Source organism: Chironomus tepperi, unplaced genomic scaffold, assembly GCF_022539635.2.
Source record: "Chironomus tepperi strain 1889 unplaced genomic scaffold, CSIRO-AGI_Ctep_v1 contig_100, whole genome shotgun sequence".
NCBI lineage: Eukaryota > Metazoa > Arthropoda > Insecta > Diptera > Chironomidae > Chironomus > Chironomus tepperi.
In genome coordinates this window covers 327,256-354,476 of record NW_027226222.1, presented here as the reverse complement: position 1 = coordinate 354,476, position 27,221 = coordinate 327,256, and the positions used below count along the sequence as shown (strand labels likewise).

General features: G+C 30.4%; 3 protein-coding genes across 6 annotated transcripts; 2 read left to right on the top strand and 1 right to left on the bottom strand.

Moving 5' to 3' along the window:
- Positions 1-1,285: 1,285 nt before the first annotated feature.
- Positions 1,286-7,886, bottom strand: LOC139087243 (larval cuticle protein A2B-like). Of its 3 annotated transcripts, none has more exons than XM_070635999.1 (6): positions 7,828-7,886; positions 2,226-2,375; positions 1,821-2,147; positions 1,718-1,757; positions 1,616-1,654; positions 1,286-1,554 (listed from the first exon to the last, which is right to left on the bottom strand). In XM_070635999.1, the coding sequence occupies exons 2-6, from the start codon at positions 2,232-2,234 to the stop codon at positions 1,472-1,474; spliced, it is 498 nt and encodes a 165-aa protein (XP_070492100.1). In that variant the 5' UTR covers positions 2,235-2,375; positions 7,828-7,886; the 3' UTR covers positions 1,286-1,471. The 3 variants fall into 3 exon arrangements, with proteins under 3 accessions (XP_070492100.1, XP_070492098.1, XP_070492099.1); XM_070635997.1 differs by lacking the exon at positions 7,828-7,886 and adding an exon at positions 2,511-3,252; XM_070635998.1 differs by lacking the exon at positions 7,828-7,886 and having other exon boundaries at positions 2,226-2,411.
- A 2,031-nt stretch (positions 7,887-9,917) lies between these two features.
- Positions 9,918-10,896, top strand: LOC139087291 (cuticle protein 21-like). The gene is made up of 3 exons (XM_070636063.1): positions 9,918-9,985; positions 10,051-10,537; positions 10,620-10,896. Exons 1-3 carry the CDS (start codon positions 9,977-9,979, stop codon positions 10,691-10,693), a joined length of 570 nt encoding a protein of 189 aa, XP_070492164.1. The 5' UTR covers positions 9,918-9,976; the 3' UTR covers positions 10,694-10,896.
- Positions 10,897-18,095: 7,199 nt separating this feature from the next.
- On the top strand, positions 18,096-26,748 carry ImpL2 (Ecdysone-inducible gene L2). Of its 2 annotated transcripts, none has more exons than XM_070635857.1 (5): positions 18,096-18,338; positions 24,335-24,542; positions 24,686-24,803; positions 25,165-25,544; positions 25,638-26,748. In XM_070635857.1, exons 2-5 carry the CDS (start codon positions 24,337-24,339, stop codon positions 25,786-25,788), a joined length of 855 nt encoding a protein of 284 aa, XP_070491958.1. In that variant the 5' UTR covers positions 18,096-18,338; positions 24,335-24,336; the 3' UTR covers positions 25,789-26,748. The 2 variants fall into 2 exon arrangements, with proteins under 2 accessions (XP_070491958.1, XP_070491957.1); XM_070635856.1 differs by lacking the exon at positions 18,096-18,338 and adding an exon at positions 23,289-24,101.
- Positions 26,749-27,221: the final 473 nt, after the last annotated feature.

Genomic DNA, 27,221 nt, shown 5'->3' with positions numbered 1-27,221 from the left:
TAGCGATACATAATTAATAATTTAAAAGCTATCAATTGAACGATTTAAAATGTAATCATTTACATGTAAATTTCAAGAAAAAAAGTTTTCTGATCCACAAACATCTAAAGCGAGGTCAATTGACATTACCATTTAAAGCCGGAGTAATATATTAAGGCTATTTATTAAACTCATTAATATGATAAAAAAGGTGGAGTCTAATGCGAAATTTCTGAAAATTTATATAGGGTGTGGTGAATATGGAAAACTTCTTCAAGCAACAATTTTTCATTGACTTTTTATTTCTTTATTTAGGTCAGTGCTACTCATACTGTGCTCTGTGGTACAATGTTATGTTCTATGGCATACCAAAATTACACCTGATAAGATCGATTTAAGTGCTGAATAAAAAAATATAAAAACAAGACATAATAAAAGAAAAAGGGTCAATGGGGTATTGAAGGCAATGCGAAATTCTATTTAATAGCTTGATACGTCGCGCGACAAAATGTTTATGAACCATAAATTAGAAAATTGCAATATGTTTTAAATAAATCCAGATGAACTCACGCTACGTGCAAAATATTGACTGACTTTTCATGTACAAGTTTTTATTCGCATGCAATATTGCGTACAATTATTGAATAACTGCTGTTTGATATCGGTGAGCCAAATAAATGTCTGCCGACAAAGTTGTGACTAAGTACACGTGGGTTTCTCTATAGATAAGCTGTAATGAAACAGAGTAACTTTCCTTACCAAGACTTAGTAAAAATGTAGTTCAAATTAGATCATTGAAGAACATTTATAGTCTGGATTTTATTGTTGCTGGTGTCAAAGTATTTCAATTGATTCCAACTAGAAAGACTGTATTAAGATATTTGGATAAGCCTTAATGATTGTATAACCTTAAAATTGATCTTGTTTAACAATTTACCTTGTATCTACATAACATATGCATATGTTGTCTCATGAGTAGTCTAGACTTTTCAGCTTGACTAAATCGCGAATTAAAAAATAAAATAAAATGTTCTTTTCTTTAAATGAAATTTTATTATTTTCATTTATTCATCATGTATTGATTTGCAATAAATATTTTTTAAAGCTCAAGCATTAAGGCACATTAACATACAATAAAGTTTTCTTTTGACAAATGTGTCTTAATGGTAGACCTTTTAAGCCTCTTTAAATTTTACAATATTTCTTTATAAAAATCAATTTTCCATGTGGATAGCAACTTAATAAGCTATAAAAAGTGAGAAAGAAAATTTGATTTTTACAGTTCAACTGTCAACATGGCAATTATTTTATTATTTCAATAACAAATGACTTAGTGCTTAATTGAGTTTCTTTTTTTTACATCTTTTTTTCAGTGATATTTTGTTTGTTTGTGATCATCATCGCATATGATGCGAAGTCCATCTCATTATCCATTGGAACATAGCAAAAATGTCTTAGTCTTTTGGTTGAATTTTATTGTTTGTTAAATAATTTAACCGTAGTATGGCTTGGCGACGGCAATTGGTGCGTGGTAGGCAGCGGCGTATGGAGCTGCGATTGGGTGGTGGTAAGCAGCTATGATAATAAATATTATTTGTTAGTCAATGTAACTAGAATTTAACATTTAAGAACTTACCGGCAAGTGGAGCAGCTACGACTGGGGCGTGATAAGCGGCTTTAATATGAATAAGGAATTAATTAATAATTTGTTATTGTCAAATTTTCACATGTAACTTACCAGCAATTGGGGCAACAACTTTGGCAACTGGGGCAATAACCTGATTAAATTATAAGAATATATTAAATAAAAATAATTATGTCAGTTGATCATATAAACAGACCTTGGCGACAGCGGCTTCTTTGTGGACAACAGCGTTGAATCCGTTGACTGGATCAGCTGTGTAGTCAACAACACGTCTTGTTCCGTCAGCTTCGATGAGTGAGTATTGTCCCTTAACTACATCACCATCACGTGTTTCTGATTGAGCTTTGTTGTCTCCAGTTGAGGCATCATTGACTGAGTATGTATATGAATAGTGTGGGTTGGCATCATATTCGACGGTCTTGACAGCAACTGGGGCAACACCGACTGGAGCAGCTAATCCGTATGGAGTGGCAACAATTGGTGATGCTGATGTGTAAGCGATCAAAGCGAAAATAGCTACGAACTGTTGATGATGACAAGATATTCAAAATGAATTATTCTGTTCTGATTTTTTTTTTTTCAAAAAGCTCTTAGAACTTACTTTGAACATTTTTGGTTGATTTATTTTTTGAAATTTGTTATCCTATGAGATGAAATGGAAGCTGATGACTGACTTGCTGATCTCAGTTTGCCCATGCTTTTATATTTAGTTAGTAAGGTGAAATATTTTTACAAAGACATTTGGTGTACCCTAGATAAACAACAACGACATAAAGCAAAAGCTGCATTAGATTCATGAAATAAATGCAATACATATTAGTGCGAGTGCGAATATCTATAATATATTTTTGATATAATCGGCTCGCACCAATCACTTTTTTTTTACCATGACCTAAAGTCTCCAAGCTCACATAGTCGTGCAGCCGCTTACTGCATTTTATTGTAAATATCCGCCGCGTAGTATGCGATCATAGATCATATATGAAACCACGCATTAATGTATGCACATTTTTCATTTTAAAAGTAAACTTCAATGTCTCGTACTTTAATGATATAAATAGTTTTAGATTTTTATTCTGTATATTTCGGATATTTGTAGTTGTAATCAATGCAATTCAAATGTATATTAAGTCTGACAACGAAATATTTCATCTTTTCGCAATAGTCTACAATTATTTCATTTCTTGCACATTTTATTATTGCAACTTTGTATATTCGTCGCGACAGTGATGCCCGTTTTAGGGCTTAATTGCCATGAAATTATTTTCATTATGCTTCTGCAAGGTCTGCATGGAAATCCTGACATTTCTTCATTATTACTTTGAATAAAGGTAGGCGTGTCATCTCTTGGCTTACAAGTCACAGTGACAGTTCCAGTTCCCGGTATTTTTGGCTGTTCTGAATTATTCGAATTTTTGTCTCGAAAACAGCAGTAAATATATAATTTTCTCTCAAAAACATTCTAGTCAGCCTTTGTTTTACTGCGTCTGAACTTTACTGACATCTTATGAAATCATCACATTGAATGTAGAGTCGTAGAATCAAGAATGTCTTAATAATATTTCATAATATTTTTATTTACAATTCTAAAGTAAATAAAAGACGAGCCTCCATACATCGACTCATCGTCATAGACTATATTTATGCTTATCATTGAGTATACGGAAAACGTAAAAAATTGCTGATAACATGACACAGGCATTTGTAGATAAGGAGTAAGAAATTCAATTCATTAAAATCATAAATTATATTGTGGTAAATTTAAACCACATGATGTGATTAAAAACCAATTAGTACTTGGAAAAGCCACATTGAATTTGATACATCAATTAGATTTAGTCACATGTAAGTCAATGAAAAAATGTTAAGTCTATATGTGTGCGTGCATGTCAAAAGCTGACACACGCAATTAGTGTTCACCAACGCACTTGGATTATGAATAATTTTTATGACTTGGCTCGTTTCTTGAAAACTGCATGCAATACACAATGAAATATTTAATGCAACGTAATTTAATCCACTTTTTATGTTTTCTGCCATTATTTGTTAAATATTTTTTTGCATTTCTTGTAATTGCTATTTGATTTAATTCTCTACATTTAATTGCGCTAGATTGTATTACAATTTTATTAAATTGTGACAAATTCATGATGAATATCTTGTTTTAATTAATGATACAGTGTGACGTGAATGAGCATTTGTGTTAACATGTTTATTATTAGCTTTAGGGCATCTCTGCTATACTATGCTATCAATAAGTTGTTCACAATAAATTAGTTCTTATTACGTAAATTGGATATTAATTAAAATTTTACATCCTATGGCTTTTTTATTCATTGTACGTGAAAGCAAGCATTATAAAAACTTGTAAGAGGATTGTTATGTCTAAATCATTTGATATGTGTTCAATTAGCTGATAAGATTTTAATTTATAGTTTTATTTAAAGCTTAATTTGAATTTTCATTGTACTACATTATCACTATTCATTTTTAGCACATCCGTTAATTGAGGAATTATGCTTGATTTCACATATTCCCAAAAAAATATAATACTTTTTCGAGTTCTAATCATGATTCATTTTAGATTAATTTTTTGAGATTAAATAAATAGTTTTAATCATTTTGAGCAAAGTTCATATTGGTACTGTAATGTCTGTAAAGCATTGTATGAATCATTGTCATAAAGAGAGCACTCTGTATAGTCCTATATAATGATTTAGAGATTGGTATGTGGAGAGAATCGTACACATGTCCTCACAAAGAAGTGATATGGCTTTTCGTGTCTCGCACTCGCAGATTTGCCTATATATGGCTTAATACCCCAGATTCCACCCTGCTCAGACACCAATTCATATGGTTGCAAAATACAGGAGGCTTTCATTTGTTGTTAAGCGAAGTCTCAAATGCTCCGGGACTGATCCTTCGTTATTTGTGTCGCACAGGTCTGACCTGTCCGATTTTTGTCGAAATTTGCAAAAAGGTCAAATAATAATTTAAGTCGTAGTCAAAAATTTAAAATTATAATAAAAGAGAATAATCAACTTGCTTACTCGCATACTTAATTTTTAAGGCATTAAAAGATTTCTCACGAAAAGATTTAAATCGAGAATTTTTATTGCTCTAGTTTTGATATTAAAATCCAAGTACACCCATCTCATGACTTTTTATCGATGAAAAATTAGCATATTATTCAAAATGATTAATTTTTAAAAATGTAAATCAATATTCTAATAAGACCTCATCCATTGAAATACTTTGAATAGCTATGAACTCTATTTGCAAGAAATCCTTGCTTAGCTACAAACATTTTAAGCAAATATCTATTTTATTGATTTGAATTATTCAAATTTTACAGCTTATACAACAACCAAACCGTTGTTCTAAATGCATTACTTTATAAGTGCAATAATATGTAATTTTTGCTTCTTTTGCTTTACTTAAGTTTCTTTTCGTTACACAACTCCTTGTCGAGAATCAGTTTAACTTTCAACACGCATAAATTTACATATACTTCATATATCTTTTGACTAATACGCTAATCTATGTAGTTTGTTGTTAAGCGAGGTGAAATAATATGAAAGTCCGAGGAATAACTTTACACCTAATGCTACCTAATGATGGAACTTTTTGCACTAATTAGTCAGACAATAGAATCATGCGAAAAAGACAAATTTGTAGAGGGAAGAGCTTAAAACATGTTTGGTATTTAAGGAATGAACTTTAACCCAAGAAGTGTCATTGTTCATTAAACATTAAGTGATAAAACATTTATTTAAGTTTACAGCCTGATATATATTTTCAAAGGAAATGCTTTTAAAGGTGAGACTACGTCGTCAAGTGTATAACTCGTGTAATTAATTCATATATTTCTTATTTAAGGTCATTTTGATTTGCATACTCAGTACGTTGACGTATGGATCTCCAATAATTTATAATCAAAATTACAATCATCCCAATGCATATCTTACTCCACCACGTGCAATAACCACATTAAATACATTTGTGCCAAGAGCCCTTATTCCTCCAGCTCCACCTCGTGCAAATATTCCAAGAGTTTATGATACACCAAAGCCTCGAATTTATACAGCACCACCAATTTTCCGCACAATTCCACCTGCACCAACAACAAAACGTCCTTATTTTAATAAAACACATAATCATCATAATTTGAGCAATAACAATTTTAATCCTCAATATGCATATAATTATTCCGTCAATGATAATCGTGTAAGTAAGTAAAGAAAGCTTTATCGTAAATGCCGACAAAAGTAATTGTATTCTTTACATTTTATTCCTCAATTAATTCCTTTTCGCTTTTATTTATAAAATTTCTTCTTTTTTCCTGTCTTTTTGTATCCACATATAATTTCTACGAATCATTTGGATTCTTTTTTTACCCCAAATTCATCTATTTAACATAACTCACATCTTTGATGTATGGAAATCTCTTCCACGAATTGAATTGATTACGATGCGGTGTAAAAAAGACTGGGGATATTAAGAATGTTGAAGAACGACTTGAAAATGGTGTTGTACGAGGAAGTTACTCATTGCTTGAGGCTGACGGTAGGTTTTGATTACATAGTTGGACCTCGATATTGGGAGCCTTGAAAATGTATTCCTAGAAAACACACGACGTGAGAATGGCAGGCATACTTGACTCTGACTTGACGTCGGATTTCATAGAATCTGGCCTGGGGTCAAAACAGCCGGGATCAATTCTACGCCGTGTGTCATCAGCAATGTGATTTGGATGCATTGAAATTAACATTTTCCATCACTGCTGTGGAATTCACTTTTGTTGCTAGTTGAACTGGAAATTAAAATTTTAAATAACTTCAGTGCAGTCTAGAAAATTCCTGATTCGAAGAATAATGTTGAATCAATAATTTTTTTTTTCTTTATTAATAATTGATACAGGCACGACTGTGCGACGAGTGACTTATACTGCCGACGATGTTAATGGATTTGTAGCTAACGTCGAACGTACTAATATGCCTATAAATAACAACAATAATGCAAATGCCGCTAATAACAACAATAATACTCCATTTACCATTTACACACCATAAAAGTCGACTTGCTATATTTATAATACTAATCAGTTACTTTACTAATTATTTAATATTTCTGTAATTTTAAATAAATCATTTTATATTTAAAAAATTATCAATATTTATGAGTTTGACCTGAAAATCTTTATCATCACGTGCTATATAATCAGAAGCAGAATAAGTTCAATTATAATTAATCAAAAAAGCAGTTAAAATGTCAATTAGAAGTTTAATTGAACAACTAGTTTTCTATTTCAATTAATATCAATCACTTCCGCATGGGAATTTCTTCTTAACTAATTGATGTAACATTTGCATTGCAAATTGCAGACAACTTGACGACTAGAGAATTGGGGGCGTTGTGATTTACAAACTACTCGTGTAGTTTATGCTTTGATGCAAGCGTTAATTGATCATGTAATGAGCTTGTGGGAAAATCTTTGAAAAAGTGTATCTATCAATTCAAAAAGTTGAAAGCTTCTCTTTGATACTTAATAATTTTAGACTTTTCACAGCACAAGTTGGTTAATCGATTGAATATCTGACACCAGGTTGACATGACTCTAGGATACCCTAGCAGACAAAGAGCATGTAATCACCGTTTATTAATACCTCTACGGCATCTTTCGAGGCTTAAATCCAAAAACCCCTTCAATTTATGCGTGAAATAAATGAAATAACATCAAGCAACCATCAAAATATCACCACAACCACCACCTGCTTTTAAAATTCAAAGCTCTCTAAAAGCTCACTTAATAACAGCTTATTTTCAACCACAGTGCTGCATAGTCATGTTGTTCAAGAAAAGTTTATTTTATCCAGTCTCACATGCAGAATTGATTACGAAATCGATCTCATGATTTTAATCATAGTCAATATTCTCCAGTCAAATGATTGATTGTTATGTTGAGATTCTTTTAAATTTAAAATGACTTAAAAACTTTCTCGTGTTTTTGTTTTATTGCTTATCAATTTGTCATCAAACAAATTTTAATTTACGTCAGCAATGATGCTAATTTAGACTCACACTATTGAGCCTTTTAAATGAGAATTGATTGTTCTCTCACAATTTTTTGGGATACACTTAATAATCATCAGCATTGTATTGTTTCAGCTCAAACATTTATTTTGTAATCCACAAAAACTTACTTGTGTATTTAAATTTAAAACTGAAAACAATAAATTTCTTTGAACTTTATAATGTAAAGTCAGATTAAGCCACGAAAAGGAATATTTTGAATGCAGATTAAACTTTTTTTTTTTGTTGGAATCGATGAAAGTGAACAAATTTTTGTTTTGATAAATTTAATTATTATTTCTTTATTTTGTAAACAACTCACTTTCGTACATGCTGATGCGGGACAACTTAAAATATTGTTTGATAGCAAGTGTTCCTGAATTTTTTTCATATTGCTCAATATTTTATTTATTTAAATTTAATTGTATTTTTGTCCTTTGAATTTTTGAAATATTTAAATTCGAACTTTTGTTTACCTTTTTTCATGCTTTAATCCATTTACTTAATAATTATTCAATATTTGAAGTTTGTTTGTTTTGATTCCATTTGACCCTTTCTTTTGGGCATATTAAAGTCCTTACTTGACTTTGAATTTGGAGAAATTAATCTTAAAAAAAGAAGTAAACAAGGAATTAATCACATTGACCTTCAAATTTTTTCTCGAAATTTAAATTTACTGCATTTTTCATAAGCTTAATTTTAATTTCAACCTCGATTCCTCGTGGACTATTTTTTGAAAAGTCGTGTTCAAACATTCGCTTCTTTTTGAATGATAATGGAAGGAGATAAGTTCTAGAAGAACTTAAAATAGTTGAAATATTGCAAATTGAATGGAATTTTTTGTAGCTGCTTATAATAGATTACAATTTGTAATGGAGCGACTGCATTGTAAGAATTCTTGTTATATTTATTATCAAACGCTAAAATCATCGTCCCACTTTGTTGCAGAAAATGCCAAGTGCTTCTATTAGCTTCGACAGAGATCTTCAACTGACGCATTGTCTTAAACCTTTCGACGCCAATGATTTTACAGTCTCACTCAGAAAATCTCGCTTAAATAAGTTCGTTAGAAAATTTAAAGTAAACAATCATTGATGTCAACAAAAAGATTGAGAAGCAAAAATGACGTGATAGATCAGTTGACAAGGTGCAGATCACGAAAGTTGTTATTGAATTTGAACTCCCTGGTTCAAATTCTACCCATAGCTTCTTATATACAACAGTTTGAAGATGTTGAAGTTATTGGCCGAACTAGTTCTTTGGGGACAACAATGATGTTTTAAGATGATAACTAAAATAAACAATGGGTGATTATTAATATGATAAAGATCATTGGGTTAGTTTCACGTGACAGAGCGGTAATACAGTGCATATTGTGCTGTTCGGGTAATAATCCTCTGGACACACAAATATGCTTTAATAAATTCAAGCTGAATCTTTAAAAATCATTTAATTTCATATCATCACTTGCGTCAAGATTGTGAGCTACATTCAGCTGATTGCAAGGTTTATTTATAGTCACAGAAGATTCTGCAACTAAAATTGTGATAAGGCGATTAGTAAAAAATGTAGATTTTTAAAGAATTTTCTCAGTATTGTTAAGGCTGTAGTGGAATTAATTTCATGAGAATGTGACCTAAATTTCATGACACATTCAATTATTATGACTGTAAATTTTCAATGCTACACATTTCCTGGCAAAAGTGCAAAAAAGTCATATGCGATTAGACTGGTTCATACTTGAAAATTACTCACGAAAAATGCATCTTAATGCTTTAAATATATATATATATATAATGCAAGTCACACATATCGATTTGTGGAGTAAGCACATCCTATAATGAACATTGAATTGATTATTGGGATTACATCACATGATGAGTTTTAAATTAATATTTATTGAATTATTTTACTTAATCCACAAAATTGTCCACATCCACACTTTCAACGGTTAACCACCACCCGCTACACTTTTGCTTTTGTTTTTTGCTTTTTTGTGAGCATGAAGAAATTTATTCATGATTTGAATTCATAATGAGTTTCATTGTCGACTGGACATTTGCATTACAGACTGGGCCAATGTGAAGTAATGCGAATGAGTGTCTAAAAATGTACCATATATGAACGTCAATCTATGCATGTATTATTATAAATTGCAAATTTACAACAAAACATATTGCACCATCTTTAAGGTATAAATATTTTGACAAATTTCATAGGCTCATCAGTTCATTCATTTCATTCAATTCAGTAACAATTCAATTATTAAATTCAATTAAAATGCTTAAAGTAAGTTGAAAGTTGGATTATCAAAAACATTAAGCATAAAGTGTTAAAATTGTGTTTTCTTCCAGTTCGCATCAGTGTTCTTCTTTGTCGCAGTCAGCACTGTCAAAGCTGGTGTCGTAGGCTCACCATTGGCCTACACAATTCCTGCATCAGCACCTCTTATCTCTACAGCACCAATTCTTGCACGATCAGCACCATATGTTCATCATCATACCTTACCAGTTTTCGGAAGACAATTTGTAGCTGCTCCAGTTGTAAAATCCGCACCATATGTCCATCCAGCTCCAGTTGTTGCCAAAACATTTGTTCCTGCTGCAGCACCAATTGTCGCCGCCAAAACAATCCTTCCATATGCTGCACCAGTAATCAAAACTGCTGAAAATGATGCTTATCCACAATATCAATATGCTTACAATGTCAATGATGCTCTTACTGGAGATAACAAAGCTCATGAAGAAATCAGAGACGGAGATATTGTAAAAGGATATTACACACTCTTGGAAGCTGACGGTTCAACAAGAAAAGTTTCATACTATGCTGATCCAATCAACGGTAAGCTTTATAAAGTTTAGCATGAGCTTTGGTATAAAAGCTTAAAAAATAAATAAACTTTAACATTTCAAATTTTCAACAGGTTTTAATGCTGTCGTTCAAAAATCAGCACCAATTGTTGCTGCACCAGTAGTTGAAAAAGTCATTGTAGCATAAGTCTTTCCCATATAATGATTCTCATGCCGTGACAATACTGTACAAAAAAATGATGACTTTATGTAAATATTAATAGGACTTTCACTTATCTTTATCTCAATATGATTCTCATAAATACGGATAATATACAATGACATTGATGCCATGACAAAAATAAACTGCACAAAAGGAAAATAAATAATGATGACGATTGAAGCATAAAACTAAATGGAATAAAAAATGTTTATAAAAAAATGAATTGAAAAAAAAAAATTTGCTATAATTATGATTAATATAAGCAATAAATGAAGATTATTTATCTTCATACTCTTGAAACTTAATATTATTTTCATATCTTTGGATTACAGAGAAAATATCAAAACAATAATCAAATTATTGACGTCAGTATAATTTAACAGTTCTTTGTATATCTCATCCGTTGCTTCTTATTGACCTGAAATTATATACCTTTTATTTTGCCATTTTTCAAGCAATTCGAACGAAATTTTATCGGAAATTCTTAGCATATGATACAATGTTGCAATGTTAATATTATGCTACATATAGCGCTGCATATAGAAATTAAAGGTGAATCTTTTTGTGAGTCATTTAAAAAAGAATTATGATGAGCAAGAAAAATTTAATTCTATGTTGTGGCTTAATTTTATAGCCTTTCAGTAAGCAATTAATATTTGCAGCAATATTTCAGAATTATTTATTACTGATTTGATATTTATTGAGTTAATTGAGGTAAACGTGGGGATGGATAACTTAGGTGACAAGTAACAAAAATGTTTGGTGCCATTCATTCGCTTTTGATACTCTCAATCTGAAAATTTTCGTTGTTTGAAGCGTAACAAAATCTCTTAGTATCCTCCCATCCGTCTCCCAAAACAGCGTTGCATAGTAATTGAACGGGACTCATTTTCTACATCCAAAGTGTGCCGGAGCAAAAAGTTTGAGCAGCACAGATTTTGAAGAAGAGATTGAGATTTTGTTCGAGGTGTTCGTTTTCTCGCGTTAAGCTACAAATCATCCCATTATCAGTGCTATAATTTTGACATTATAATTAGCATGAACTCATGAGCATATTTCAAAATCAATCAAAAACTTCAAATCTAATTTTTAAAATGTGCAAAAATTTAATTTTCATTTTTCAGAATTGCAATAATTTTTCAGTTAATATATTGAAACGTCTTATCATGTGGACTTTAGCATAAATCGTACGATCGCTACTTTATAATTTATTTATTTATAAATATATACATTTTTTTATAAAAGAAGATAATGAGTTTGAGTTAGTAACAGAATCAAAAGATTAAATTTTGACATCTCGAAGTACATGTCGAAAGAAAATGACTGACCGATTTGTCAAGATCTAGTATAGTGTACGAATATATACATTTTTATTTGCTTGTGTTTCGAGGCATCATCTCAAGTGTTTCGCAAAAATATATACATAAATTAAACTAGGATATTGGGTCAAAGTCCAATGTAGACATATTGAAACCATACTAAAGAAAGCCTCGATGGATAGATTAAGCTTCGATTGACAAATACTTGAGAGGTTAAAGCTCGACGGATAGACTAAGCTACGCCAAGCATGTGTTTCAAGATTAAAGGCTTCCGTTCAAATTTACATTCACCTTCAAAAGATTTATTTAATTTAAAGCAATGTTTAACAGATTTTTTGAATTTTCTCAAGCAAAAGCCTATCGAATACGTTGTGCTGTTCGAGACAAGGCTGGATTTTTTGCCAAATTTTGAAAACCTTCATTATAGCTTTAGATTTTAAATGTAAATTTCTTGCAAATTTATGCTATTCAACTTGCAAAGTGGATATGAGTTATTAAGTTTAGAACCATTCCCCAATCAAAAAGTCAACAGCCTTAAAGTGAAGTGAGCAGTGATGTGCCTTAAAACTTAAAGTGAGAGGCTTAAAAGCTGGGTAAATGCAATTAGACTAATTTTTTATATTATAAATTTGCCTTTAGCTTAAATCTTTATCTTTTAATAAAGCAGAGCTTAACATTTCAAACTCCGACTTTAAAGGCTTTATTTTATCAAAGAGCAAGTAATAAATTTGATAGAAAATTTCGAGAAAAAAATTATATTCAATGACATTAATACCACATCAATCATGATATTGACATTTGAAACATGGTTAGGTAATCTTTTGATGTCTTAAATTATTCATTTGGAGACTCCACGTGCTCCAAATAATTATTCTTTAAAAATCGTCACGCGAGAATCACGAGTATTATTTCAAGTGCGCCTGTCTTTATCAACATTCTTGATTTAGAGTCGTCTTTCAAGAGTAATTTAATAAATGATAAGCTACTTGTAATTTTAGAGTTATTTTTAGGATTATGTAACGAAAAGAATATCTATCTTGAAATTAAAACGTGAAAGGTTCAACATACTTCCTATTGACAAATGCAAAATGTGAGTAATTCCGGGTAGTATGTCGTCCGCCCTCGGTCAGTATGGGGATGTTCACTTATCACGACCTCTTTTTTAAGGGTCCAAAAGTCTTCGATTTTTTAGCAACTTAAAAAAAGGACTTTTGGTACGCATTTTGCAAAAGGGGAGGAGAGGGGATGGAATAAGTGCGTAATGCATTTATTGGCAACTTGTGTGTCACGGCACACTAATGTGCCACCTAGATTTTTTGAATTTTTTGCCATGAATCATATGTCTTGTGTGGTTTTATTTAGGGTTAACGCGGAAAATAAAAAATTGTCCCTGGTACAACTGGAGTAACCTAATATGTGTACAGTTCCTGTATGAAAATTTCATAACTGATGCTAAAAATAAAAGTCAAATTGTTTTTGTGCTCAAAAGGATTTTTTTTATTGTAAATATTTTCGTTATGATAACTTCACATTTGACCCAAATCATTCATAAAAGTTATGTGAGTAGGCGTGTGGCATAAATATACATATCAGTAACTTCACCTGATTTAACCTTTCAAATACCACCTTTCATTCTTCTTGAAAGAATTTCCAGGAATCGGAATGTTGTGCATTGAAAAATGAAAGTAAAATTTTTTGTGATTTAAAATATTTAAATGCAAATATAAGTAGCAGTTCCAAAGAATCCTTGCAAAAATTGATTTCATAATTAAATCTCTTTGAAATGTTACTGACCCTCTAGAAAAATATGTAAAGTGATTCAACAAAATTCGACAGAATCAATCATCTTAATGTATAATGAATGAAAATGTTTTGCCACTCAATTCAATGGATGAATTGGAAGCCGGTTTTAAATAATATGTTGCGAATATATTAAATTTACATTTTATTTTTCGTTTCTTTCTATCTTATAGAGCTATGAAGCAGAGCTTAGACGTAAGAGTTTCACAAATTTTTCACCGACATGTATTATACTTGTGACTCATGATTTTTGAATGAATTGGAAATTCGCTCTTACTAGGAATTTTTTTTCTTCGTTTGCTCTTTACTCTATTTCTTTAATGAAGAGTATACACAACACATGCGTGGCCTTATAGTGCTTCTTTGGTAAACTCAAACATTAAGCATTGAAGGAAATAAATTCCTTTTGTATGATTAATTATGATTTTAAAATACGTTACGTTTGTATTCATTCAGGCTAAGACATTCGATAAGTATTGGAATGTTTGCATTCCAGAGCGACACATCAGATAAGTACGTCGCCCAGAACTGATTTTGAAGTTCAAAAATTCTAGAAATTTCTTGTCTAATTATTTCATAAAACGCAATAATTAAATAGTCATTGTGAGATAAGCTCATCAACTACTTGATCTTCAATATTCACAGACATTTAGAAAATCAAGTGTCTTATCTTCTTTTACTTTGCTGTTCTTAAATCAACATTAGGTTCTTGAAAAATCACGCCTCTTTTTTCAACATACTGCGTATAATCTTCCGCAATATCAGCAGATATTAAATTCATTTCTTACGGCTAATTGAGCCAACAATTTCTTAAACATTTTTTGAAAAAAAAAATCAAGTACGATTTTGTTTTTGCCATTCTGAATCAAGCATGAAGGTTCAAAATAATTTTTAAAGAAGTACACGAAGAACATTGTAGAAGAAATTAAGATAAAAGTTGCTAACAAAATAAAGGTACTCTAATATGAAATGAACATACTCACCTCCCTGGCTCACTCAATATCATCATGCTTATGCGATGTCCTGTTAAATTTAGTATGCTAAGGATCGCTATAATATAGCGTAAGTGAACGATCTTTAAGAACCTAACATCTCTTGGCAAAACTCCAAGCTTCGTATGACCAACATTTAGTTCAATGTCCGATACAGCACCGTCGTCATCTCATGGCTGATCTTCTTATTGGCAAAAAAATATTTTTGAGTATATTTTCCTCTTTCATTTTGCTGTATTAATATGTATGTATAAACAATTTATGCATTACTTTGTTATCTGTAGGTCAAGAAATATTCAAATTTTGTCTCTGTCGTGCATGATGAGCATGTTGATTTTGGTTATGACTTTGAAAGATTTTCTTAGATTTCTAAGTTTAGCAATGCCACAATTCCCTTGAAATTTTTCTTTTTAACTAATGAATAGCACATAGATTGATTCTTAGAAAAGTATTTCTGAAATTTTTTGTTGCATAGGATTTTTTATGCCAGCTTCAAGATTTCTACTGAATTTGTATTTCCGAAACTTCTTGAAACTTTTTTTAACACATTTAAATTTCATTTCAAGAAACTTTCTGCAATTCAAATTGATTCTTACGAAATAAGACGGAAAGAATAACAAAAAGACTTCGATTGATATCTAGTGCCAAAAATTATCATTTGATGTGAAATTCGATAGGTAATGACGAGGGAATATTTCAATGTTTAAGGCACGTGAGAGTTGTAAAGTTAATAAATGCTTAGAAGTAAAGTTAATATGAGCATTTTTATGGAGCTTGTTTTTCATCTGCGTCCTAATAATCCAATTATTTTGACACTTACCCAAGCGATATAAATCAACTCCGAGGAATATAAATCAACCCCGACAGATACAAATTAAGCCCAAGCGACAGAACCCAAGCCCGAGCGACAAAATTTGGCGTATAAACTTTTTTTTTGTCGTAAAAATGGATCAAAATCAGTCATCATAATGTCGTCAGGGTAACTTAGCATCTTACCTGTTAAACGGTGACATTGATGTCTTAGCGAAAACGTTGTGCTGTTCGGGAAGAAATCCTAATGAAGAATGTCAAAAATTTTAAATCCATATGGATGCCACACTGAGACAACTTCCATTTAGTGTTAATAAAAGAGCTTAAATGAGCTTTCAAAGCTCCTTGGCAAACCCTTGTTCACTGGTGTCGCTCGGGTTTATCTGTAGTTTTTTAAATACCACAAGCTATAAATCAAATATGATTGCATGTATTGAAAAACCTTAAAGTTCAAATTAGTCATACACGTGCTTGACACGATTCGAATTTAAGACAAGACAGATAATGAGTAAGGTAAAAAATTCACATGAAATAGTGCAAAAGCAAAATGAATCACGTTTTTACGCTGTTGCTGTCCATTATGCTGCTGCTTAAATTTAATTTTTTTTGGTTGTTTCTCTTATTTACTTTACTTCTCTCTCTCCTTTTTGTTTTGAAGACAAAATATTTCAAGTTTCATTCATGAATTTTTTGTTATGTTGAATAATGCTGATGTCATGGAGAAATTATTTCCAGTTCCTTAAATTTTCAAGAAATTCTTTAGTTGCACATGATTTGTGATTTTGTTTACATTTTTGTGTACTAAAAGTGAAAATAATGAGTAAAGAGGCAGTTGTGTAAATACGAAGAAATTCTTGATTAACTGAGGGAGCAAAAAAGTGACAGGTTGGATATTAATTTGTGCATTGAATGTTTTTTTTTTTCGAAGAAGGTAGGAATTTGGAATTGGAATTTAATACTCTTTTGGAATTTTTACACTTGTTATGCAAAGAATTCTGTCACGCTGTGTTTTGGTTCTTGCAGGTTGACTTAAAGCCAATTCAAATTTTTTGGATGGAACAACAAAAAATGTTGTTTAAAAAGATTTGTATGTGCAAAAGAAAAAAGAATCAACAAGTCAATGCTCAAGGATATGTTGCTGTGTATCTTATACTTGTGGCTTCTTATAAAGGATACTGATTGTTTCATGCTATCAATCTATCACGATTCATATACACCCACACCAATCTCAATAATATTTATTATATCAAAAAAAGTATTTTAGATACTGCAGTGAAAGCCACTTGTTGTTAGGTTGCTCGTTATAAATCGATAAGAATGACATGATGAAGAGCAAATACAATGGGTATTTAGAGATAAATAAATAAATTATGACCAATTAATCCTCAAAAGATATCGACATGTTGCAATTGGATTCTATTAACAGCATCATTAAAACTAATTTGCTAATAATAATTTTTCTATAGAAATTATATTCCATGTCTTATTATTATCATTATTGACCCCCTTGGTCATGCAATTTAATTGTAAAGTAATCTACTATTGAAGAAACTTAACAGCAGTTCATATAAGAATTCTTGCAAACTAATTTTATTGACCTTTTGACATTACAATTTCACGGGGTTTTAAACCCACTTTCCATTTAAACCCAATTTCCACTCATTTTCCAAGTACTTGATGCTTTTTACCCGAGAAGCACAACTGTATTTTTACCATATAAATGAATTGAAATCAATTGTCATGGTACCATCAAGGTGACTTATCGTTTTATAATTAACATTGCAACGTAGTGGTGCCTAAGCATGCTCACTGTGCTGCTCGGGCTTGCTCCTCAGCACTTTCAATTTCATATATACCCGATCGGCACATGTTTTTCATGGCACCCATTATAGTGCCTACATACCATCCAAATGGCAATTTTTATGGAAGCGAACATGAAAGTTGCCATATGGCAGCCACTTGGATGCCTAGAATGATTTGTACTGATCGAGATAATTTCCCAATTAAGTTACAATACTATTTATTTCCTAAAAGTTTAAATGACAAATGACGCAAATTTAACAGTTATTCACCTGCATAATAATCTTTATTGAATGGTGTAACTTTACTCACTAAGCCGGTAAAAATCGTCTTAGTCATTGTCCGCGTGTTAATGTTTGTAGTTTTTTTTTTCTTCTTCTCACTTTAAGCTGTATTCAGAAAAAAAAAATTATTTTAACCATTTTGCATTACACGTATACAGTCAAGAATACTACTCCTTTCAATTTATTTTCATTTGATCGTTTAATAAAAGAAGAATTATACATGGATATATGGATGCTACATACAGCATCCGAATCGTGAAACGGACGAAAAGAAAATACGAAAATCTGATTCATCTCCACTGACTATAAAAGGAGAAATTCAAGATATCAGTGAAATAGATCATTTTTAGATGTCGTTGGATAAACAGGCAGAATAAGTACGGAGCTTGTAAAAAATCTTTATTTAATAAAAAGTGTTGAAAAATTCTAAAAAAAATAAAAGTTTGAATTTTTTGTGGAAAACTTTTTGAAGAAAATTAATTTTTTGTGAAAATTTCCCAAAAGTGATTTTTAATTTGAAAAAGCTTTAAGGATAATAAACAGTGTAACTAAATAATTTTGTGGTGCAAAACTAAAGTTATAGAATTTTAAAAATAAAAAAATCCGACAAAAAATAAATTAAAAGGTGAGAAAAAATCAGAAAAAGAAATAAAAAGAGAAATCAGAACAATATTTCATTTTCATTTGATTGTGATTTATAAATTGTCCATGTATGTCAATTTCATTTTATGTCTTTTATCATTTTCAATTGCACATCGTACGACATATGCTATTATTACATCATCACACATGTTACTAATTGCATATATTTGCCGGATAATGATGATGGTTGATGAAAGAAACAGTAAAGGAGAGAGAAAGAGATGTAAAAATGATAATTCTCGGAATATAAATGCACACACTTTCTCACCTACTACTCCCATCGTCATTATTATCATTATTCTCTTACCGGTTATTCTGTTATTATAACAATCATATCATGCTAAAGAAAATTAGCCCATCCAGCTACCATTCTATTTTCTTTTATTGCACATCTTCGCATACTTCTCTTACTTGTCTTTTTTTCCATTCTTAAATTTGCAATTCTATATAAAAGAGTATGGTGAATTCCGAACGACAACTTGGCACGCCAATTAAACATTATATTTTATGAATTTACACACAAATTGAATGTTGATTGAACAGGATTTGATTGCATTTTTTATTGTGCATATGTAAAAGTTTAAATTAGTGTACGTAAAATGTTGCAAGAAATATCAGATAAAAACCAACTGTTGTTGAAATGTGATAAAAATTTAGTGACTCGAGTGATACATAGTGAGAGAGTAAAAAAGTCAGATCTACTTGCAATTTGTAGTGATTTTTCAATTTCATTCATTTTGTGATCCTGATTAGATTTAAGCAAAAATAAGAATAGCGAAAGGTTACGTTTTATTTTTCATAACACACCTCGTAAGCCTCGCCGGAACCGCACACTGCATACGATTTATGGGATTTCCAAAAAAATTTGGCGTCTCACAGGTTGACCTCCACTGAATAAGAAGTTTCAGACTTGTTGAACAGTTCGTAATTAAGTAGAGCTTATATAGTTTTTTAGACCTTCCTAATCTCCACCGTAACGCTTTGTAATAAAATCTTGAACCAAAATTGGAATTTAATTTCAAAATTTTAATTCCTCACTTTCTCTTAAGCATTACGTAAATTACGAATGCTCTTCAGAGGCTGAGGCTGTTAGGATAATAATTTCATCAAAATTTTCATCGTATTGCAAGAAATCTATCAGATTATCAAAGCATATAACAGCTTTAATTCCTAAAATTTTACATGATTTTCGCATTAATCTTAGCTGTTAATACCGGTCAGTGAATCTATGATTTACTATATTTGGGAATCCCAATATAGTATAATTCCAGTTCTTGAAGGAATTAATTCCAAAACTGAGATTTTTAGCTTTTTTGAATCTTTATAGGAACCCCCTCAGAAAATCCGACTATAAAGCTATAAAACTTTATTGAAAATAGTAACTGATAGTTTATGAAAGCTGACTGTTGCTATGCGGCTTTTTACGTCTAATTACGATAATATTGTGTGAACAGGAATTGAAAAAAAAACTCGTTCGTACTTATTCTTTTGAATCGTTCAAGTTAAATCAAAAAAGAGCTAGTAATGATTTAATATACATTTTATACATTAAATTTATTTGTTAACAATGCTTGTCGTTTCCTTTCCTTTCCTAGAATATTTGATGGAAATTCCAATTAAAGTTTTGTGACTATAAAATCCCATTGAATTTCGTACGAAAAATGCTATAAAGTATAAAGTACAAAATTTCCAAACGCTCATGACATGTAATCAGCAATTACTTATTAAATGAGTAAATACCAATTTTAAGCTACAGTTTTTCTAAATGCAATGCGAATTTTTTAATAGCCTATAATCATTTAAGTCAAATTAATATTTAACTGACTTTAAAATGCCGATTAATTTCGTCATTCATTTTCAATTGAATTTTGAGTTCATAGACTTCCTTCAAATTAAGCATGTATGAAATGAAATGAAAAAAATCATTTAATTGTAGACTAAATAAAAATGATTGATTGTGTCTTGTGTTTCCCTCAGGAAATATCAGTAGGATTTATTTGATTATATTTATTTAAAAAATGTTTTTAAAAAAAATCAAACGGGGATTCGAACCTCGTATCTCTCAATTCTATGTCTACGGTTCAGAGCATTATAACATTTCCGTTGGAATTGAAATTTGAAATAAGAAAGATAAGGTTCTTGTCAAACATTAGAAATGAATTACATACCCGAACAGTACAACATGTTCATCGTATTGTCTGGTTTCAACCAATTTTTACCGCGAAAAATGCAGTTCGCCGATATGTGCCACACGGGGAATATCAGCAATTCAACCTTAAAAATTTACTAAAAATTCCCGCAAAAGTCTGATGCAATTTTGAAATAGTAAAAGTGAGCATTTATGAACTAAAAACTAACGTGCGAACACGATACTCGACAATTATAAACGAAGTATGAAAAGAGAAGAAAAAGCAATTTAAAGCACACCGAACAAAAACGTGTATATCACATGCTTCTACTTAACTCGTTCAAACTGCTTCATTTCATTCATTAAAATGACTTAGGAATATTTTGTCACATACTTGAGTCAATAAATTTAGTCACTCTCACTCTGTCACTCTTTGTAAAACATATGCCGAACAAATATCAGTTATCTGTTCATTGCTTAATGTCTCGTCATCAGCGCAGACGTACATGAACATATATTGATATGACAAATGGTTTTTCAATGGAAAAAAATGTTTTAAAATTTAAAAATTTCTGATGCAATATTAAAAATTTTTGAATAAGTAAGGTAGACATAAATTCACCTAGTTTCTATGTGAAAAAGTGCATAATAAGCACATTGCAACAAAAAAATTACACAAACGATTTATCAATTGAAAAAAATGTTTCAAAAAGATTTCCGAGTAGGGCAACAAAACATCTGTTGCACTTCCATCTATTCTCGGTAGTCCGTCAATGTCAGGTAGAAAAAAAACCCTCTCTATATAAGATTGTTGCAATCGTGCATTAAATAAAAGAAAATATTCTCAGACCTCAAGGTTATCATCGACGTAATCCCGCTGAATCTGTATTTAACTCGAAATGTTCAGCATATTATGTATTCACGTTGGGGGCAAAGCCTTTTCATGTGTTTGCCAAACATGACTGAACCCGACTGAACGTGTATGCCATCATTTCCTTTTACTTTCAACACTGAATGATTGATAAGTTATTTGATGTGTGTCTAGATATTTCTAGAGTGTTTAGATTGTGATTTTTTTTGTTAATTTTATCTTTGGGTTCATTTGATATAGGAACGGGATGTAGTCTGAGTTATCTATTTTTGTGATACGTGACTTTTTGACTATCCTTTTCTTTCCTATTTCGGGCAATTTTCTGGACTCTTGATGATACTAGAAAATACCTGTTTCCAATAAAGTCATTGTCTTAACCTTTTGATTAAGCATGACACTTAATTAAGTATTTAAATCAATCTGAACATTCTGGACTATGAAAATAAGTTCGAATATACGCACCTTTGTAGAAAGCATGCATATGTTTAAATAAGCAAGCTTATGAATGAAAGATAAGAGAATGAGGACATTAGCTATTAGCTGATGAGCTGATGAGCACAAGATTCTAAAATTAAAAAAAAGAATCAAGTAGTAAAAAGGCGAACAAACTTGAATGATTCCTCGTGCTGATCGTGAGGCATGACAATTTTTCTCATCACATTTCTCTTTTACTTACGTCAAAAAGGCAGAAGCGCGAGAAATAGAAAATATATTCTCATGTGCCACGAAAAAAATTCCTTAGCTCTTTCTCAGCATGATTAAAAAAGAATTTAATCGAAAGAATTTCACGATAACAAGAAAGATTCATTCATACATGAATGACTGTCTATTGTATGTACTCAAGTCCATGTGTTCTTTATCCCAAATTTGAGATTTCTTTACAGAATATATTCAAAAACTTTCAATGGTTAGCCCTTTGTCCTTAATAAGTAAGACATAAAATTATGATTCCATGCTCTAGGGCAATAATTAAAACTAAGTAGGTTCCAAATAATCATCATAAACGTAATGAATTAACACAGCACAGAAGAAAGGCAGAAAGAAAAAGAAGAAAAAAATTATCTGAACGTGCTGATCATTAGCTGAATCTTTTCAAAGTCATGACAAAATTAACATTGATTATAGCGTATAAAATTGTACAAACGATATAGTGAAAGAGGAATTAAAGAAACATAGAAAAGAAGAGAGAGAGCATCATGTGATTGTCCAATACCGATTTAAATACAATAGTATTGAAATAAAAATACATACGTGATGAAAAAGGAGGAAATACAGAAACATAAATTTTCTTCGATCGAAGCCGATAAAGAAAGACAGTAAAAGAAATGACAAAATTTAATTTACCGTAAAGAACAAGAAGTTTGGTCAAATTTTGTAACGGAAAAATTATTTTTGAATTTTTACTCAAAAATCACGTCTTTAATATAACATTATGAAATTCATTCATGAACACTTAACTCATGAATAAATTGCTACAATTTTTGACAGCTGATCATGAATATATGAGCAGTAAACTGATGAATGAATCTCTAAATTGGAAGTAAAGAAAATAATATTCATAGTATAAATAAAAACAGATTCCTGTTTGACTTGCCCCCAAAAAATTCTTATCTTCTGCTATGCCTTCTTTCCCCTAGCACATAAGCACATGATGATGCTCATTGCAATGTATGTATTAGAAATTTCTTAGAAGTAAAGTAAAGAAAAGGCAGCAAAAGAATATGACACTATAAATATTATAATAGTTTTTTGTTGTCGTCATAGTCGTATGTTGAGGAAAAAAAAGAGACATGCTTATTGTGTATAGATGAATGAACATTACCCATACACGCTCATATTTGAATGTGTACAATATTCGAGTAGTAAAGAAATAATCAAATGCATTTCATTCATAGAAGAATGTATAAAAAAACCGACTTATCGTCAGTTTTGTACAATCTTTTGATGAAGTAAGACGTGAAACGTACTAGCTTCTGAAAACCACGCGATTTTTTTTATATATTCGTCAAATTAAAACGTTGTAAAATAAAAAAAAAATTTTAAAAATTTTATTTGATTCCTTATCAGTTTTAAATGGTTAATTAAAGCAAATTTACACATAAAGCGGCGCTACAAATTTTTTATGTGTCATTGAAAAAGTCAAAAATCAAATAAAAAAAAAAATCCTGGAGCAAAAAAGTTATTTCTTCGAAAAAGTCAAAGACAAAAACGGAAGATAAGAAAATATAAAAAATAAATAAAAAATCAAAAGAAAGAATTTAATTATCGTTAAAAAGAATTCGAAGCAGCATAAGAGACAATTAATTGTAAAGAACAAGGAACGCTCAACATTCAAGTGGTAGACGATATTAAGACGTTCCCTATGTTGTATAACAACAAGATAGCATTAATGAAAATTCGACGAAATATTGACTATAATTACCTAAATACATCAAACGTTACATAACATTAGATTTAAAGCTAAAATTTCTTCAAAATCAGTTAAAGAATTTTATCATTAAGAATTCTTTGTGAAGGGAAATAAAAAGCAAGTCACATCAACTTGAGAAGATTTACATCCATACTGTCAAGTTGAAAGAGAAGAAGAGAAAGAAAAAGAATTAGAATTGATAGCTGAAGGGCTGAAAAATTGATTAAAAAGTATTTGAAAAATTACAATTGAAAGACACACAAAAAAAGACGTCCTAAAAATAAAAAAAAGAGAAATTTTTTCATCTGTTGCTAACTCTCAATTTGTGCCAAAAACGGTAAGAATGTGATGTGATGTTCTTTTTTGCATTTCCAACTTTCATGTCTCTCTCCTACTTCATTTCATTCTATTTTTGTATTCTGATTTCATTCTTGTTAAATGTCCATTTATTAATGTTATATATGCTGACTTAAGGCATGACATGAAGAACATAATGATTGCATAACTGAATTAAATTAATCGTAAATTCTTTCGTTATTCCTTTCCATTTCATATATATTACTGACACAGAGATGAATATGAAGACATCATCGGCAGTTGCATTACTTTTGGTTTTCATTTTTACACTTGCCACGTCAGTGCTGGCACGTCCTCCTATACCATCATATGATTCAGAGGAATACACAGATAACAATATCGTGGATTCAATACCAATAGAAGAACATGATGATGATATGTTCAAATATGTTAAGGCTGAACGAAATGAGTATGTTGAAATGTAAGTATCTTTGCAATTTTCTATGAATATTTCGTCAGCGATTGTCTATGAATATCCAATATAATTTGCATGTCATATACATAAGCTGTCTGTTAAACTTCAATGACTCACGAGACATATGCTTAACTTTTTTTTTGCTACAGATCAGAAATGCCGAAAAAGGACATTTACTATCCAGATGAACCAATTGAAGCTGAATGTCGAGTATCTGGCTATCCTGTTCCAACTGTTGAATGGGTTCATGGAACTGGATCAAGAAACGTAAGTTTTGTTCCTTTACATAAAAAAAAAATCCAGAGGCAAATAACTTATTTTGGTAATTCATGCGCAAATTTTTTTGTTGTCCATGCTTCATTGCTTATTAAGAAGTAAATGCGCTATAACTACATGTCGAATAAGCCACATGTCCGATCTTGAGGCAAAAAATTATAAAAATAGACTTTTAAAAAGAAAAATTACACGTGACAACGGTCATTTGTCCTCTGGGGGATATATGTATTTCGGATCTTTTGCAATGTGATGAAATACATTGAAAGTTTTAATTTAATTTCGCTCATGTCTTATGATTTTATTTTTTTCTTCTCTTTCTCTTGCTTCCTTTTTAAATAAAATAAAAATGTAGAATGATGATTTTGAGACAAACACGATCATGGAAAGAAGCCCATCGGGTATTGCTACCGTTGTTGCAAAATTGATTGTTAGACCACAGCATATCCCACAAAATGGAGCAAAACGTACATTTACATGCGTCGGAAAGAGTGGTGGAAAAATCGCTAAAGCATCTACAACAGTTCATTTCAATCATCATTCAGGATCACATTTAGATTCAAATGATATGATTAAAGTACTTACTGGAAGTGACAAAGTTCAAATTTTTGAGTACTATGATAGTCTTTTTGATAATATTGGATCAACAGTATTCCTTCCATGTAAAGCAACAAATAATGCTGAAATTTACTGGATTAACACAAAGGAGCAAGTGATAAAAGGACAAGATTCAAGGTTTGTTGGAATTTATTTGATAAAATTTTTTCAAAAATCTATGAAAAAAAAATCTATTCAAAAAGTTTTAACAACTGATTTCCACAATAACAGATTCAAAGTGCTATCAAATGGTGAGCTGATGATCACAAATCTCCAATTCCAAGACATGGGTACATACATTTGTCTAGCGAAAGATGGAAAGACAAAGGATGTTGCATCAACATTTGTATATGCATTGAAAAGGAGTCACAGTAAGGAGTAAATAATTCATACATAATTAAAAATTTTTTGCCAACAAGTCATACTCTCAACAAATTTTTTTCTATATCCATATTTGAATGTACGAAAAAATTTTCATTGCACTCGCTCATAAATGTTAAACAAAAAAAAAATTGTATATCTAATTATATTGATATTCAAACAATGAATTATGAAATACGAAGGAAGTTCTTTAAAGAAGTTTCTTAAATTAAGATAAAAGTTACTTAATTATTCATTATGTTTTTTACCATTAATTTACTTAATTTTAAAGATTATTTTAAGTATTTCCTTTCTCACAAATATTTTTTTATGTCATACCTTAAATTATTGTTTATTATTTAAGTTAATTATTAATAATTATTGAATACGACACAAATGTGCAAATTACAAAAAAATGAACAAAAAAAATTGAAAAAATTTCTACCATCTTAATTTCATTATCATGAGACACGTCGACATATATAAAAGATATACAAATTCTATTGAAATTTATTACTTCTCAGAATTAATTTGCATCCTTGATTGAATTGGATAAGATATGAAATTTTCTGTTACTAACTCTAAACTCCAAATGTGACGTCAAAAATGATCAATTTTGATTGACAGTATAAACTAGTTATTTTTGCGACGTGATTTCAATTCAAGAGAATTTTATTTCCAAAACTTGCTTTTTGATCATTCATTTTAAGAAGAATCGGGAGATGAGTTTTATGGAAGTTTATGTAAAAGTATGCTGGTTTCAACAGAATGTTGAGAAGATGTAAATTTTGGGAATATAAAGTTGAATTGATGTTCACCTATGTAAAATTATTTGATCGCTTTTGATTCCTCAATGGATGTCACGTAGTATTTATAAAGTTAAACGAATAGGAAGTAGAATTTAGTGTAAAGCTATCTTTTTTATTATCTATATACAAACTATAAATGATCTCATAATAAAATATAAAAATAAATCACTAAACCTAATTGGCACATAAATTAATTTTGCTGTTCTGCATGCAGGAAAAGCAAAGTATTTGTGGATGTAAATTAATTGAGAAATAATAGACTTCTAATTTATTTCAAACAGCTTTAAAATGTGCAAAAATTAAGGAAAATGTTACGCTTGTCGTGAAATATCAATTTTTGAGTGATAATTAGCATGAAACTCTTAAATTTCCAATTTTGACTTGGATTTTTCTAATATTAATTTTTGTAGCTGGTGATCTACTTGAAAAATCTATTTTGAATTGGAATATTTTTAGATTTCTTGAATATAATTATTGGAGCAAGGCTCTCTGTCCTGATAGATAGATTCAATATTAATATAGAAAGGCTAGTCAAAAATTATTGATTTAATCAAAAATGATTGATTTAAAATTCAATATTGCACAATACATATTTAAAGTCAAAAATAAAATACAGTGCTAAAATGTTGTCAGGTATTAAATTTGT